Genomic DNA, 14,757 nt, shown 5'->3' on the forward strand with positions numbered 1-14,757 from the left:
TAGCATGCTTGTTTTGCATTATTGAACTATAGACCAATTTTCACGCTAGCAACAAGGTATAATGACTAGACTTTTAAGTTACTTTAACAAATGTCAAAGAATTATATTTTATTTATTTTAGGTATATATCTTAAATATGTGGTTTGTGATACTTGTATTGTAACAAAAATTTATTGACTTTTGTACAACTGCACAAATATTAATGTTATAGGTCATGTTTAATAAGTATTATTTCTAATTATGTAATAACTTGGGGATTACCTGTTTATAATAGAATTCTATCTTAAAGTTTTTTAAACTTCTTGTAACTACATTAATTTCAAATTAATTAAAGTATATTTTGGGTTAAATGAAATCCTTAATCGGATAAGATAGAAAAATTTCTGCAAAGAATTGAATGTTCTTTTATGATACGTACATTCAAAGCGTTCATTTGTTGTGTGCGATGATAAAATCAGTCCAGATGATACCTTATATAGGGTTAACCATCCGTGCATCACAATGTTTCAGTTGATGCTTAACTAGCATCTATATATAACTGTTTTCCAATTATGTTTCGGTGGGACTAACACCATCGCTAATCGGTAGTATAATATGTTGCCACCCGATGCAGTGGCCCAGCCAGACCTAGCTAGCTAAGGGGCCGGGGCATGCAGTGCCTGAACACATATTAATAATTGTAAAATGTAATTTCGTCTACGTTTGAATTCACCTGAACGTGGATTGGGAATTCATCATTCAATCGAGGTTCATAACGAATTGGAACATGATGTTATCTAACTAACTTAACCATTCATCATGTACACCGAATAAACATAAAAGGATCGAAGATGAAGTTAAAAATTACAAATGACAAAGTACACGTGTTATCAAGTAACAACTTATCGAGTAACAGTTACATTGTTAGATCGATTAGTTACTAATCTTATTCAAACACTTTCTTACAATAAATAGATCGAGATAGATGTTGTTAGGGTTCTAAGCCTTTTTACCTTCCTTACTTGATCAATAGACGACGCTATCTACTCCAATATACATCATGCCAAGACATCAAACATGACAACACGACACCACACATTGGATACGATCATCTGTTAGCACGAAGTTAGCGTAATCTGAAAATTTGAACCGATTGACGTACTAGCTAAAAGTGAGCAGAATGTGTTGTGCGAGGTCCTCCGCACTTAGCTTGCATTCAATTCCAACCTATCAAAATAAAAGTTAGAGAAATATAAAAAGAGAACTTAACTTATTTTTTTTTTATACAAAAAGGTACTTATACGTATGTTTATTTAATGCTGTAACGGTAACATGACTCCAATAAGAATAAGCCTCCTTTAATTTGGAGCAGTAGGTTTTGGTTCCAAGACTGATACTACCAGTACAAACTTAATAGCTAGCCATGGTATTAATTAATGTGAACTAGCCAACCTTTGGTTAATATATAACATTTTATTGTACATAGAGTTATAATTAATAAAGGGAAATAAATGTTTAAGATGGTACACTTGTATGGCCATTTTATCATTTAACTTGTTTAGTTAATGTCTGTACCCTACGTCTATCTGTTACCTTACCTCTTTCATCTCCAGAATCTACTGAACCTCCTTTATTACACTCTGTGACTTATTTTTTATGTCGTTTCTCTATGCAGTGCATTGTGTGTGAGCTACATAAAAACAAATTGCATGAACCATAAATCTATGTGCAGTAATGTTTCACACCCATATTTGTCAACACACCTAATAAGTGATCAAATGGTCCACCAAAATAAAACATGAAGAGAATAATGGTGTCTTCTTCTCCATACATTTAATAACTACACTCCTCTCTCCAATTATTTTCTTTCAAGTTTATGTCAAATAAACTTTTTTTTTCTGAAAATCATTTGAAACTCTCTCTAAAAGCAAGCATTCCCGATACAATATGTCAACTGTTCATTATGATATTGACGCTCTAGGCGTAATTCACCCAGGAACACTATCAAGGAGGAAACTCACTCATGTGAGAAAACCCCTTCAGATCATAAGATCCCGAGCCTTAATTATTACCCTCATGCAACTGGACCAGAAGACCAATTGGTATGTCAAATAGTTAAATTTGAAAACCTTAAAATTTGGCTAACCTCGGGAAATTTGCAATACCATTTTACAGCAATGGTAGCACGGACAAAACATAACAAGACACAAATTTTAAACGATAAAAGATTAACTACTTGCTAAATTAATTATTAATCTGGATAACCATATATTTAGTTTGATGGTACTTGAATACATCTTATATAGATAATCCTTAAGTGGACTTGAATTCAAACCCCAAAAGCTATATGCCTATATGGCTATATGTTATAAAACTTGGACAACCGGGTGATATATAGCTAAAGTTAGGTTTCTAAATTTAGTACATAACATAAAAGAACAAAAAGGTAATTAATTTAGGTTTCCCTAAAAGAAGATCATAGGAGAATGACATTAAAGGACATAATAAGTGTGCATGCAAATCTTTAGAGATAGGATTACCTTAATGGTAAATGAGTTAACCAGTCTTTCATCAACAGTGTCGATCGTAGCCTCGAGGATTTCAAGAGATAAGTCTTCTAGAGCTGATATTATCTTTGTTACTTGCCCAGGAAACCGCGGTGATACAGTCTTTAGAAGAAGATTAGCCCCTGAGAACTTGACCTCAACATCAGCAACGGATGACCTCGAGTTAGCAACAAGCTCATTAATGGTGTCAGAATTTGAGGAAGAATAACAAGGTGAAGCTGGTGTGGTATTAGCCATGGATGATGATAATCTGTGCCTGTATGGGCTTGCCGATTGTGGGGTTCTTGGGCTAATCGGCAAGCTTGGCCTCGGGCTCAAAGGCGGTTTTCTTGGACTTAGAGGTAGAGTTCGTGGACTTGGTAATAGCCTTGGACTCAATACATCACTATACACCTTTCTTTGCTTCTTTGTTTCTAAAGATTGCAACACTTGTTGCAATTCAGTGATGAAGTTGATAACCCCTCCTATTATTGATGCTTGATCACCCTAACGTTTGCATAAACACAACACAAGGAGAGTTTATCAAAATAAATTTAAGATTGCATGTCATAGACTTACAGCTACACCACCCACATCTGATTTCACACCATCAAACGGCCGTCACAAAACACTCAAATGGCCGTTTTGGTAAAAGAAAAAAGTCAAACTAGGAAAATTACTAGTCATAACGGCCGTCCATCCAATATCCAGACGGCCGTTCTCAGCATAATTAATGGTCACACTTTGAATTTTTTTTTGGGGGGGGGTCAAAATAGCGTCTAGGCAATATGCAGACGTCTGTTTTGCACACAAATGGTCAAACTTTGAAACTTTTTGCTCAGAACGACCGTCCGAACTCAATTTGGATGTCTATAGCTACCCCATAAAGAGTGTGAATTTGGATGTCTATAGCTATTTAGAACAGTGTGAGGTTAAATATCGTCAGACGGATGTCTATAGCTACCCCATAAAGAAATATAACAAATGAGAGTGAAGTATGATACCCTCTTGACATAAAAACAAGGCATCAGTGACCTGAGAACCGCTAAGTTCTCATTCATCTGCTTTCTACGGTTCCTCTCCACCGTAACATGATTCGTCTTCAACGGCCCATCCGAGTTTTCATTACCTTCTTCCAAAGGCAATGACACTTTTTGCCTCTTGGTTCTTGGTGAAAATGCCTCAACCTTCGACTTCGGGGAAACTAACTGATCCAAACCGACACCACAATCCGTCTCATCTAATGGAGTCAAGGTCATGTATTCATCAGAAACACCCTCCAACGCCTCAAGAATACTGAATATGTCGTCTGGAGATGTTACTGCGGTCGAAGGTTCTACGAAATCAGGTAACGAGAAAGACTCACCAACCATTTTGATGGTTTAGAAGTAAGTAAGAATAATGTGAAGACAAGAAACAAACGGGAATCTAGTGAAGATCATGGGTAGAGAAATGCCAAAAACAGGAAATATTAATAGGCATCTGAATATGGATGGTGACTTATCTATCGACATCATCTCCTCTCTCTTCAACCATGAATTTTAGTGAAGCATTTTATTATTGCTTTTATCTATATGTACTACTATATAATATACTACTATATACCAAACTAAAATGTAACACATGATAAAAAAGTACAATAATTTAAGCAATGGATACATATTTTATGTAGAGATGGCTTATTTGTTATTTGTTTTAGATTTAGAGATGGCTTATTTGTTATTTGCTTGGCACGAAATTTGGTAGATCAGGTTGTGTCATATCATAAAGTAATGAATTTGGTTCGAAAGGAGCATGTTAGAATATTAGCTTGTGTTGGACGAGTAAATTAAGATTCGAACCAAATAAAAGATGAGTAAACATATATAATCGGGTTAGCTTCGGAACTAGTCACACCATTTGATCGATCGGGAAATAAACTGCTAGAAGACGGTGAACCTGGGAGCGCATAATCAAGCAATAGGCTGGGCAGGAAGTAATCGTAAGAGGGTGGGCCGGATGGTATCTGCAAACCAGATTTTCTATATGGGCTTAGGCCTAGTATAAATATGAACCCAAAAGCACTAGGATGCAAAAACACCAAGTGCGAATGGGGTCACATTTGCATGACAAGGGTCAAATGCGGATGGGGGGTAGGTCCATATGAGTGTGACCCGCCATGCGAGTGGGTTCATGCGGATGCCTGGACCGGGTCATGCAATTGCAAGTACCACCAGCCCATGTGGATGCCATAAGCTACCCGGTTCACGTGAACGAGGCCATAGGCCCATCTATGTATCAGTTGAAGGTTAAATGGGCCTTACCATACCCTAAGGTAGAGGTGCTTAAAAAACCTGAACTCGGAACCGGACCAGAAATAAAAACCCGGAACCGGTTTTTTTAATACCCGAACCCGTACCCGTACCCGACCTTACCCGTAGGGTACGGATAAGGTATGCATTTTGGCACTAAAACCCGAACCCGAACCGGACCAGATTTATACCCGGTGATACCCGAAAACCCGAACCGGTTTTATACTTGGAACCGGGTTTTTCCAATACCCGAAACGGGTATTTCAAATACCCAGTGTATACCAGAAAAATACCCCTAAAATGTGCAAACTTTTTAAAAAATCCAATCTATACCCGAAAAATCCAAGAAAAAAACCCGAAAAAACCCATAAATAGGGTTTTTTTCAATGCCTGATAATAGGGTATTCAAATACCCGGTTTTAGAATACCCTGTTCTATACCCGACCCGAACCCAATGCACAGAGTATGATGTGCGAAAATATATATATAAATAAAATACGAATCGCAACTAAGCTTTAAAAACCAAACAATCTATCCTGGTTCACACAAACGGCAAGTGTACCGGTCGCGTATAGCAAAGATCAGGAAAGTCCGGATATCGAACTCAAAGACACGTGAGAACGGCTCAAATTATAAACCCTAATTCAAGTCCTACCTTAAATTATTAAAATGATGTTATTATTATTTTTATATTTTATTTTAATTAATTTAAACTAACTTAACTTAACGAAACTAACTGAAAAACTTAAAACGGAGCTCTCAAATATGATGAAGGTGAACCACCCAGGTAAGGTATCTTGACGACTATCAACGACGCTCGGGTGACAACGAACACATAAAGCCGGGTTCTAAAGGTTATCTAACTAGACAATTATAAGGGAAAATGGGTCCCCACGGTCAGTTTTACTAAAGACCATTAAAACGTCTAGAAAAAAATAATAAAGCACAGTTGATTTTCTAAGTACCCAATTGATTTATTACTTGGTCCGTATCAAAATCACAAATTCCTCTAAGACCCGTAATCCTAACAAACCTAGGGAATAAGGGGTAATTCAATATTAAAGATTAAATAACTCGGCTTACAAATTAACCTAATCAACAGCTAGAAAACCGCACGTGGTCTCGCAACGGCAAACTAAATCGAGTAGACCAAAGAGATAAACCAACTCCTAATGTCTTGGTCCAACTAAAAGGAGACGAACCATTGAGATGCACAACTTTAACCAAACAAACTCTATGGTGACGTCTACCACAAACAACCAAAAACACCAAGTAATTAGTCTAACATGCAATCCTAAACCAAACACGAAACTAATTCATGTAAAGATAACATCACACGGGGTTTAATTAATATAATATTGAACAAACTCACTAGCAATCATAGAATAAAACCATAATAATATGAACTTGACACTAGAAAATCAATTATATATTCGTCACTCAACCCAAAACAATCGTCAACACATCGTCAATAAACCAAACCTAGGTAGTTCTAATAAGTTTAGCTACTCATGTTAATAATAATCTTGAAACCATACCAAATATGACAGCCAACATGATCAAAACAAAAAAAGTGAAACAAAAGATTAAAATACCAAATATTAAGTATCCCTTCGAACAGTTACTCACAAAAAATTAATGAATTTTATTCTTGATTCTGATGTGCAAACCTCTTTTTGTGACCTTTGACCAAGAACTCAAGGTTCTTTCTTGTCTCCTAATTGCCGACCACCAAGAATAATAATATATATGTTATAACTTCTTTGTGATGATGTTCCTCCCGTCCCAAAAAGCAAACTTATGTCTCTGCTCAAAGATTCTGCCGCCAATGTGCACTAATAATAATGTAGGGGTATGGTACTAAACCCGGTTTCACGACCCTAAATTTATTATGTTTGGCTTATTTTATTATACGGACTAATACAATGTTATTGGGCTGAGGGGGTTTTGTGGAGGTAATCCTAACTGGGCTAGGCCCATTAGGGTACCATGATAGTGGCCATGAGGCTCTCTATGTAAGGAGGTCTTCACCTCCTTATTAAGGGGGGATGCTCAGTAAGAGCTGCCATCATATATTTTTGTGTCTGTAAACAAGAGATCCTTGATATTTCTTAGCAGTCACATCCACACCCCCAAAAAGCCATTGCAGATCTCAAGCAACCAGAGAAGAAGATAAAGGTGTGGTTCGTTCATCTCAAAATCCGTGGAAACATTGTCATGGATCAGGTCAGATTCATTTCATGCTTCGACATTGGCGCCATCCGTGGGACGGCAACGAACTACCATTCGATTTTCGTCTCGGTCCTCAGATCTCTCCCAAGAAAAACCCAGATCTGGAAGTTTACAGAAAGAGGCTTCAAGACTTGTTCTATTAAAGCTCAAAAAGATCCATAGATCTAAAAGAGGCTTCCAGATCTGTGCAAAAATGAAGCTGAAAAGGATTTGTAGATCCAAAAAAGAAACTACCTGATTCGGATGATTAAACCTCCGGATCTGTGATGGTTTTAAATTCTCTCCGCTCCGAGCTTCAGATCTATCTAGATCTGATTTACAGATCTAGATCTGGATTACAGACCTGGATTTTAGGTTTAAAATTACAATCTAGATTACGGAGACTCCCGCCGCCATGCACGCGCGCCAGCGAATTCTCACTCCGCGGAAACCACCATGTGGGTTTTGCGCAAAAGACTCGCCGCCATACATGCGCGCCCGCGAGTCACCGCTCCGCCGCCATGCATGCGCGCTGCCAAGGAGCAAGCTTCGCCACCATGCTGCTCGCCCACGAGTCACGACTCCGCCGCCATGCATGTGCAAGCCTGATTTGGATCTTTGCATACATGTTTCACACTTCCTTTTATTAATTTGAGCAATATGACAACATTATATTGACATCAAACTAAAAATAAAACGAAGTAAAACATACATGCGCGAGCTTCAAGCTCAAACGCGTTGACGAGTTCTAACTCTAAAACGTCAGGGCCTTAGCCCAATAATATGAGCCTTAGCTCAAATTACTCATAGCATCCATCCCGAGTATTGCGCGGCTCGACCATAACATACCTAAGCACAACTAAGGCAGAGAACATGCCAAAACACAGTTGTTGAGGTTTCAGGTCGGGGCCGCGCATGAGATTATAATGGATGCGCCAAATATAGACGCGCAAAGGCTAAAGAACTCATTCATAATTCCCTATAATAAATGCACGATAACGTCGCGCAAAAGAGGAATAACGAAATGCCAAGACACGTGTCAGCATATTCAAAATATCGCAAAATAGCCTGAAATATGACAACTATTAAGGAGTACTTAATAAATTCCTTACAACCTTGTTCAAATTTCAACGTGTAAGCATACCTTATATTCAACAAGCACACGCGCGCGCCATCGTGCATGCGCCACCATGGTTCGATGTACCGCCATCACGCATGCGCCGCCGCGATTCAATATATCTCCACCACGCATGCGCCACCACGATTCAATACATCGCCATGAAGCAGCAGCGCGCCGTCACTCATGCGCGCTAGCGCCGAGCACCGCACCACCGCGATCCAACACCAACCAACCACGTGCATTGACGATTCGTTTTCACCAGAGGGATAGAATCACGCGCAACGCGCGTGCAAGAAAAGAAAAAGAAAAAACAGGCCCTATTGAAAAAGCAAACTTGTCTAATATCTATCTTATCTCGCTCGCGCGAGACAAGACACATTAGACTTGGGGGCTTGAAGGGGGTATGCACCCGCCCTACATCGAGCGAGGCGGGTCAACCCACAAAATATAGACGAGGCTTAAAATCAAGATGTCATGAAGACACAAAGCCAAAACCTACACGTATGCTCACGCATATGCTCACGCATATGCTCATGCATCGCGTATGCTCACGCATATCACATCCGCGCGTGAAACATCTGCGCATGGCGCATATCACATACGCGCCAAACTTAAAGGTTGGGAATCCTCATAAACCCTTAGGCCATGCGCCAAACTTAAAGGTTGGGAATCCTCATAAACCCATAGGCCACGCGCCAAACTTAAAGGTTGGGAATCCTCATAAACCCATAGGCCACGCGCCAAACTTAAAGGTTGGGAATCCTCATAAACCCATAGGCCGCGCGCCAAACCAAAAGGTTGGGAATCCCCAAACCCATACGGCTACACGCCATATTCAAAGGTTGGGAATCCTTATAAACCCATACGGCCACGCGCCAAACTTAAAGGTCGGGAGCCTAATAATATCCCACATGGCTACGCGCCAGCTTTATTATTTTATAGCTCGTAAGTCGCCTCGCGCGCAAGCTTAATTATTCTTATAGCTTGTAAGTCGCCTCACGCGCCAGCTTAATTATTCTTATAGCTCGTAAGTCGTCTCGCGCGCAAGCTTTATTATTTTATAGCTCGTAAGTCGCCTCGCGCGCAAGCTTTATTATTCTTATAGCTCGTAAGTCGCCTCACGCGCCAGCTTTATTATTTTATAGCTCGTAAGTCGCCTCGCGCGCAAGCTTTATTATTCTTATAGCTCGTAAGTCGCCTCACGCGCCAGCTTAATTATTCTTATAGCTCGTGAGTCGCCTCGCGCGCAAGCTTTATTATTTTATAGCTCGTAAGTCGCCTCGCGCGCAAGCTTAATTATTCTTATAGCTCGTAAGTCGCCTCACGCGCCAGCTTAATTATTCTTATAGCTCGTAAGTCGCCTCGCGCGCAAGCTTTATTATTTTATAGCTCGTAAGTTGCCTCGCGCGCAAGCTTTATTATTCTTATAGCTAGTAAGTCGCCTCACGCGCCAGCTTAATTATTCTTATAGCTCGTAAGTCGCATCGCGCGCAAGCTTTATTATTTTATAGCTCGTAAGTCGCCTCACGCGCCAGCTTAATTATTCTTATAGCTCGTAAGTCGCCTCGCGCGCAAGCTTTATTATTTTATAGCTCGTAAGTCGCCTCACGCGCAAGCTTATTTATTTCTATAACTCGTAAGCTGCCTCGCGCGCAAGTTACATTACATTATTATCGAGACGCGCACTCTATCTTTTATCAGGCCCCGCACCACTATTGTTATGATGCGTGCTATATCTTATTCATGCTAGTGCACCATCATTATCATAAGGACCACAACATGTCACCATCATGGAGAAAACCTCCCAAAACTCAAAGACAATAAAGACAAGGCCGAAGAAAAGGGAAAAAACCGCCTCACGTCCTAGCACACCTTATAAAGTCCAACGCTCCACCTAAACGCTTGCACGCCTAGGAGCAACACTGGACTTGGGGGGCTTGTAGGGGTATGGTACTAAACCCGGTTTCACGACCCTAAATTTATTATGTTTGGCTTATTTTATTATACGGACTAATACAATGTTATTGGGCTGAGGGGGTTTTGTGGAGGTAACTCTAACTGGGCTAGGCCCATTAGGGTACCATGATGGTGGCCATGAGGCTCTCTATATAAGGAGGTCTTCACCTCCTTATTAAGGGGGGATGCTCAGTAAGAGCTGCCATCATATATTTTTGTGTCTATAAATAAGAGATCCTTGAGATTTCTTAGCAGTCACCTCCACACCCCCAAAAAGCCATTGCAGATCTCAAGCAACCGGAGAAGAAGATAAATGTGTGGTTCGTTCATCTCAAAATCAGATTCATTTCATGCTTCGACAAATAATAAATAATAATGTCTCTCGTTCTTTTTTTCTTTCCTCTGCTTAGCCGACCCCTTTTATAAATTTGGAACTAGGTTTATTTTCTTGTGGGCTGGCTTGCTCATAACTCCAATTAATATTGTTATATGTGGGCCCACACTCCAAGCAATAATTTCCATGGCCTACATCATCTCACGTTTTATTAAAATAAAATCATATATGAACATTGAATTTGAGATTGCATGCATTATTGTTATAACATATATTAACTTTTAAGATTAACAATGTGACAATTTTCAACTGTTACTTTAATTTATATAAACTTTTAGCTAAAATAATAACTATGTTTAAAATATACTATTTTAGCTCGTTATCTTTTTAAACCTTTCAAATCTAAAGATGAACCACTTTGGAGGAATATTATATAAAAAATTCAGCTTAAAAACAATTAAAAGTGTAGGAAATATTAATATAAGAATATGTATAATTTGGACCACATCAAATATCCCCACACTTAAACCTTTTTCGTCTCTGAAAAAGAAATCTACACAGGATCATAACCAAGTGAAAACAACAAAATCCCAGATTATTTAACATTACTAAAGAATAAGAAACAGCTCGACATATTGACCGCGATTGCTGGTATTGTTGTCCACTTAAACCCAGCCACTAACCAATCAAGCCCTCAATTGCATTAAGCGTTTTAAGTCCAAAAATCATGGCTACACCTGCCCCATCTCAGACAAAGAGAGCTAGAAAAACTAGAGTCGAAGCAAACTGGTTCGAAAAATCATCATAAGCCAAGGACTCGTTGATGGTACTAATTAGATGCACTTGGTGAAATTTTGATGGATGAATGGTCATGTGGAGGTCGTACGAGCTATTCCTTAATATTATTGGACTTTGTCCTATAAATTCCTAATTTTTATTTATCGACTAAGAACCTTCGAGCCCCAATAGTGTATCCTCGGAGTCACTATCCCCTTGGTAACACGTAAACTCTAAGTCCCGTCTAGTATGTGCAACTTTGGCCTCTTTTACTAACTTTAAAGAATGCTTCTTTGGCATTTTACAATACATAACCTTCTTCACAAGTATTTTGCTTTTCTTGAACAACTTTGGATAATACAATACATAACAAACTTTCTAAACATACTCTTTTTTTTTCTCTTTTTTTTTTCTTTTTTCTTTCTTGCTTTTTTTTTCAATCTTTTATATCACCCTAAAATATATAACTATTTATAAGCTCGTAAAAAGATGGACATGTGGTATGTGTTGGTTTGAGTGCATCTAAGTATAACCATCTCAAAGTTTTCAGATTATGGTAATCCTCCCTAAGCATCGAAATTCGGTTTCACCGTTTTTTTAATTATTATATATATAAAAACATGCTAAAGAGGACTATCAAAGCTAGTTGGGCCTACCGACACATCCCAAATCAGATATGCAAACCATCCCCTTTTTTTATTATTATATTATATTTTTCAAAAGTTCCGAGAGTTCGTTAGCACATTGGTAATAATATCATTTCCTGTTTAACATAGAAGAAAAACCATTTTCAAGGGACATTTTTCTTTGAAACTTTTGTTTTATTATTATTTTTTTAACATTTTTTTTTATTTTTTTCATAAATTTTTTTCTACAACTAAGTAAATAAATTCCCATCTCCACACTTAGAACGAAATCGTCATCGATGAGAACAAGGAAAAGAAATAAAATAAAATAAAAATAAAAACTTAAAAAGTAATCAAAATTAAAACAGAGAACGGGTTACTCCCCTGGTTTATATGCAGAATCTTTATTAGCTGTGTATCAATCGAGTGACCGTATAGCATTTCATTCGCGGCCGCAACCCCGGGAGAACCAGTTCCAAAATGCCATCAGAGCTACCATGCGCATAATAATACCTGCAATAACTCAAACTCGCTCGCATGTAGCGGCGTACAACACAGTAAAACAAAACGTAAGAAATAAACATATTTTTGTGTTTTTTATTTTTTGTTTTTTTTTTAATTTTATTGTAATAGATGAAAAGACAAACAAAATTCCCTCAAAATCAGCTGCTTGAATGGAGATTGAGTACGAGCGGCTCCAATTGGGAGGATCCTTAGAAACAAAAATAAAAACAGAAAATCAAAAACTCGGGCTGCCTCCTGAGAGCGCTTGGTTTAACGGGTCCTCAGACCGACCCCTCTCTCAAGTCTAACCTAAAGATGCCGTAAAGCGCAAAACCTCGCCTTCCTCCATGCTCGCTTTCTCACCAATGTAGCGCTTTAGACGGTGACCATTAACTTTGAAGCTCCCATTCTTGTCTTCAATTTCTACTGTTCCATACGGGAAAACTTCCTTGACTGTGTATGGTCCATACCATTGGGACTTAAGCTTTCCCGGGAATAATTTGAATCGGGAATTAAACAAGAGTACGGCGTCCCCACACTTGAACTGTTTATCACCTCTCAACTTCCTATCATGCAGCTCTTTGGTCCTCAACTTATAATTATACGAGTGTGCATAAGCATGATCGTGGAGCTCCTCTAACTCATGTATCTGATGGAAACGGTTATCTCCAGCAGTCGAAAGATCAAGGTTAACTGTTTGAAGCGCCCAAGAAGCACGATGCTCCAACTCAACAGGCAGATGGCAGGCTTTCCCATAAATCATCCGAAATGGTGTGGAACCGGTCGGAGTTTTGTACGTTGTACGGAAAGCCCACAAAGCATCATCTAATTTTTCAGACCAATCCTTTCGGTTTAGCCCAACCGTCTTCTCAAGAATGCGTTTAATGCCCCAGTTACTCACTTCCACATGCCCACTGGTCTGTGGGTGGTAGGCAGTCGCAAGCCGATGGGTGACCCCATACCGTTGCAACGCCTTCTCCATCTGCGCGTTGCAGAAGTGAGTACCTCGATCGCTGATCAAGGCTTTCGGTACACCAAAACGAGAGAAGAGATTTTTAAGAAATCTCACTACAACTCGGGCATCATTAGTGGGCAAGGCTCTGGCCTCGACCCACTTGGAGACGTAATCAACTGCCACGAGTATGTACTTGTTCCCTCTAGATGACGGGAACGGGCCCATAAAATCAATACCTCAAATGTCAAAAATCTCGCAAACCTGAATTGCATTCTGGATTTCGGGATGAGATGTTACCAACACGTTGACATCGGTCACAGCTTTTTACGAACGCATGAGCATCTTTGAAAATAGAAGGCCAATAGAATCCTCAATCGAAGACCTTTTTAGCAGTAAGAACAGCACCATGGTGACCTCCTGTCGTCCCTCATGACAGTGGCTCAAAATCCGCCACCCCTCTTCGACATCCACACATTTCCTTACAAGCTGATCGGCACCTATACGAAAAAGAAATGGGTCGTCCCAGATGTAGAACTTTACGTCGGCAAAGAATTTCTTCTTTTGCTGGTGAGACATCTTCTTAGGGAGGGAACCATCGACGAGGAAATTCGCGATATCGGCAAACCATGGGTAGCCATAATCCTGGGCTCTAACAAACATGAGATTCTCTATCGGGAAATGGTCATTGATGATGACCCCAGCATCTCCAATCTCGGCTCTCTCAAGACGTGACAAGTGATCAGCCGCTACGTTCTCGGCCCCCTTTTATCACGGATTTCAATATCAAACTCCTGAAGTAGCAGGATCCATCGGATGAGACGAGGCTTAGCGTCTTGCTTGTTGAAAAGATAACGAATGGCAGCATGATTCTTGTAGACGACTGTTTTGGAAAGAACAAGATATGACCTAAATTTATCGAATGCAAACACTACAGCTAACAACTCTTTCTCGGTGGTAATGTAATTCTCCTGAGCACTGTTTAGGGTCTGGCTCGCATAGTAGATCGGGTGGAAGTGCTTCTCCTTCCGCTGTCCAAGCACTGCTCCTACGGCATAGTCGCTCGCATCGCACATCAATTCGAATGGCAAAGTCCAGTCGGGAGCAATCATGATCGGGGCGTTAACAAGTTTGTCTTTTAGAAGATCAAACGCCTCGATACACTGTTCAGAGAAGACGAATGGAGTGTCTTTCTCTAGTAGCTTGGTCATCGGTCTCGCAATTTTCGAGAAATCTTTAATGAAACGGCGATAGAAACCTGCATGACCTAAGAAGCTACGGATGGATATCACAGAAGTGGGCGGGGGAAGATTAGAAATGATTTCAATTTTAGCTCGATCGACCTCTATCCCCGCACTCGAGATCCTATGTCCTAGAACAATGCCCTCGCATACCATGAAGTGACACTTCTCCCAGTTGAGGACTAGGTTGGTATCGATGCAACGAACCATCATCTTATCA

The 14,757-nt window shown here is 39.7% G+C and overlaps 1 protein-coding gene across 1 annotated transcript; it reads right to left on the reverse strand.

Moving 5' to 3' along the window:
• Positions 1–822: 822 nt before the first annotated feature.
• Positions 823–3,944, reverse strand: LOC143620217 (transcription factor SPEECHLESS-like). Its single transcript, XM_077091950.1, has 3 exons — positions 3,530–3,944; positions 2,520–3,032; positions 823–1,206 (listed from the first exon to the last, which is right to left on the reverse strand). The coding sequence occupies exons 1-3, from the start codon at positions 3,896–3,898 to the stop codon at positions 1,141–1,143; spliced, it is 948 nt and encodes a 315-aa protein (XP_076948065.1). The 5' UTR covers positions 3,899–3,944; the 3' UTR covers positions 823–1,140.
• Positions 3,945–14,757: the final 10,813 nt, after the last annotated feature.

This window comes from Bidens hawaiensis, unplaced genomic scaffold (assembly GCF_021521415.1).
Source record: "Bidens hawaiensis isolate Kalapana, Puna unplaced genomic scaffold, B.hawaiensis_p1.1 tig00002553_1, whole genome shotgun sequence".
In the NCBI taxonomy this organism is placed as follows: Eukaryota; Viridiplantae; Streptophyta; class Magnoliopsida; order Asterales; family Asteraceae; genus Bidens; species Bidens hawaiensis.

Bases quoted from the DNA above. Each gene is read 5' to 3' on its own strand.
- LOC143620217 (XM_077091950.1), bottom strand. From the start codon at position 3,898: ATGGTTGGTGAGTCTTTCTCGTTACCTGATTTCGTAGAACCTTCGACC. The intron at 3,033-3,529 runs GTATCATACTTC...TGCAAACGTTAG, and splicing joins CTTGTTTTTATGTCAAGAGG to GGTGATCAAGCATCAATAAT. The intron at 1,207-2,519 runs GTAATCCTATCT...TTATTTTGATAG, and splicing joins TTAACTCATTTACCATTAAG to GTTGGAATTGAATGCAAGCT.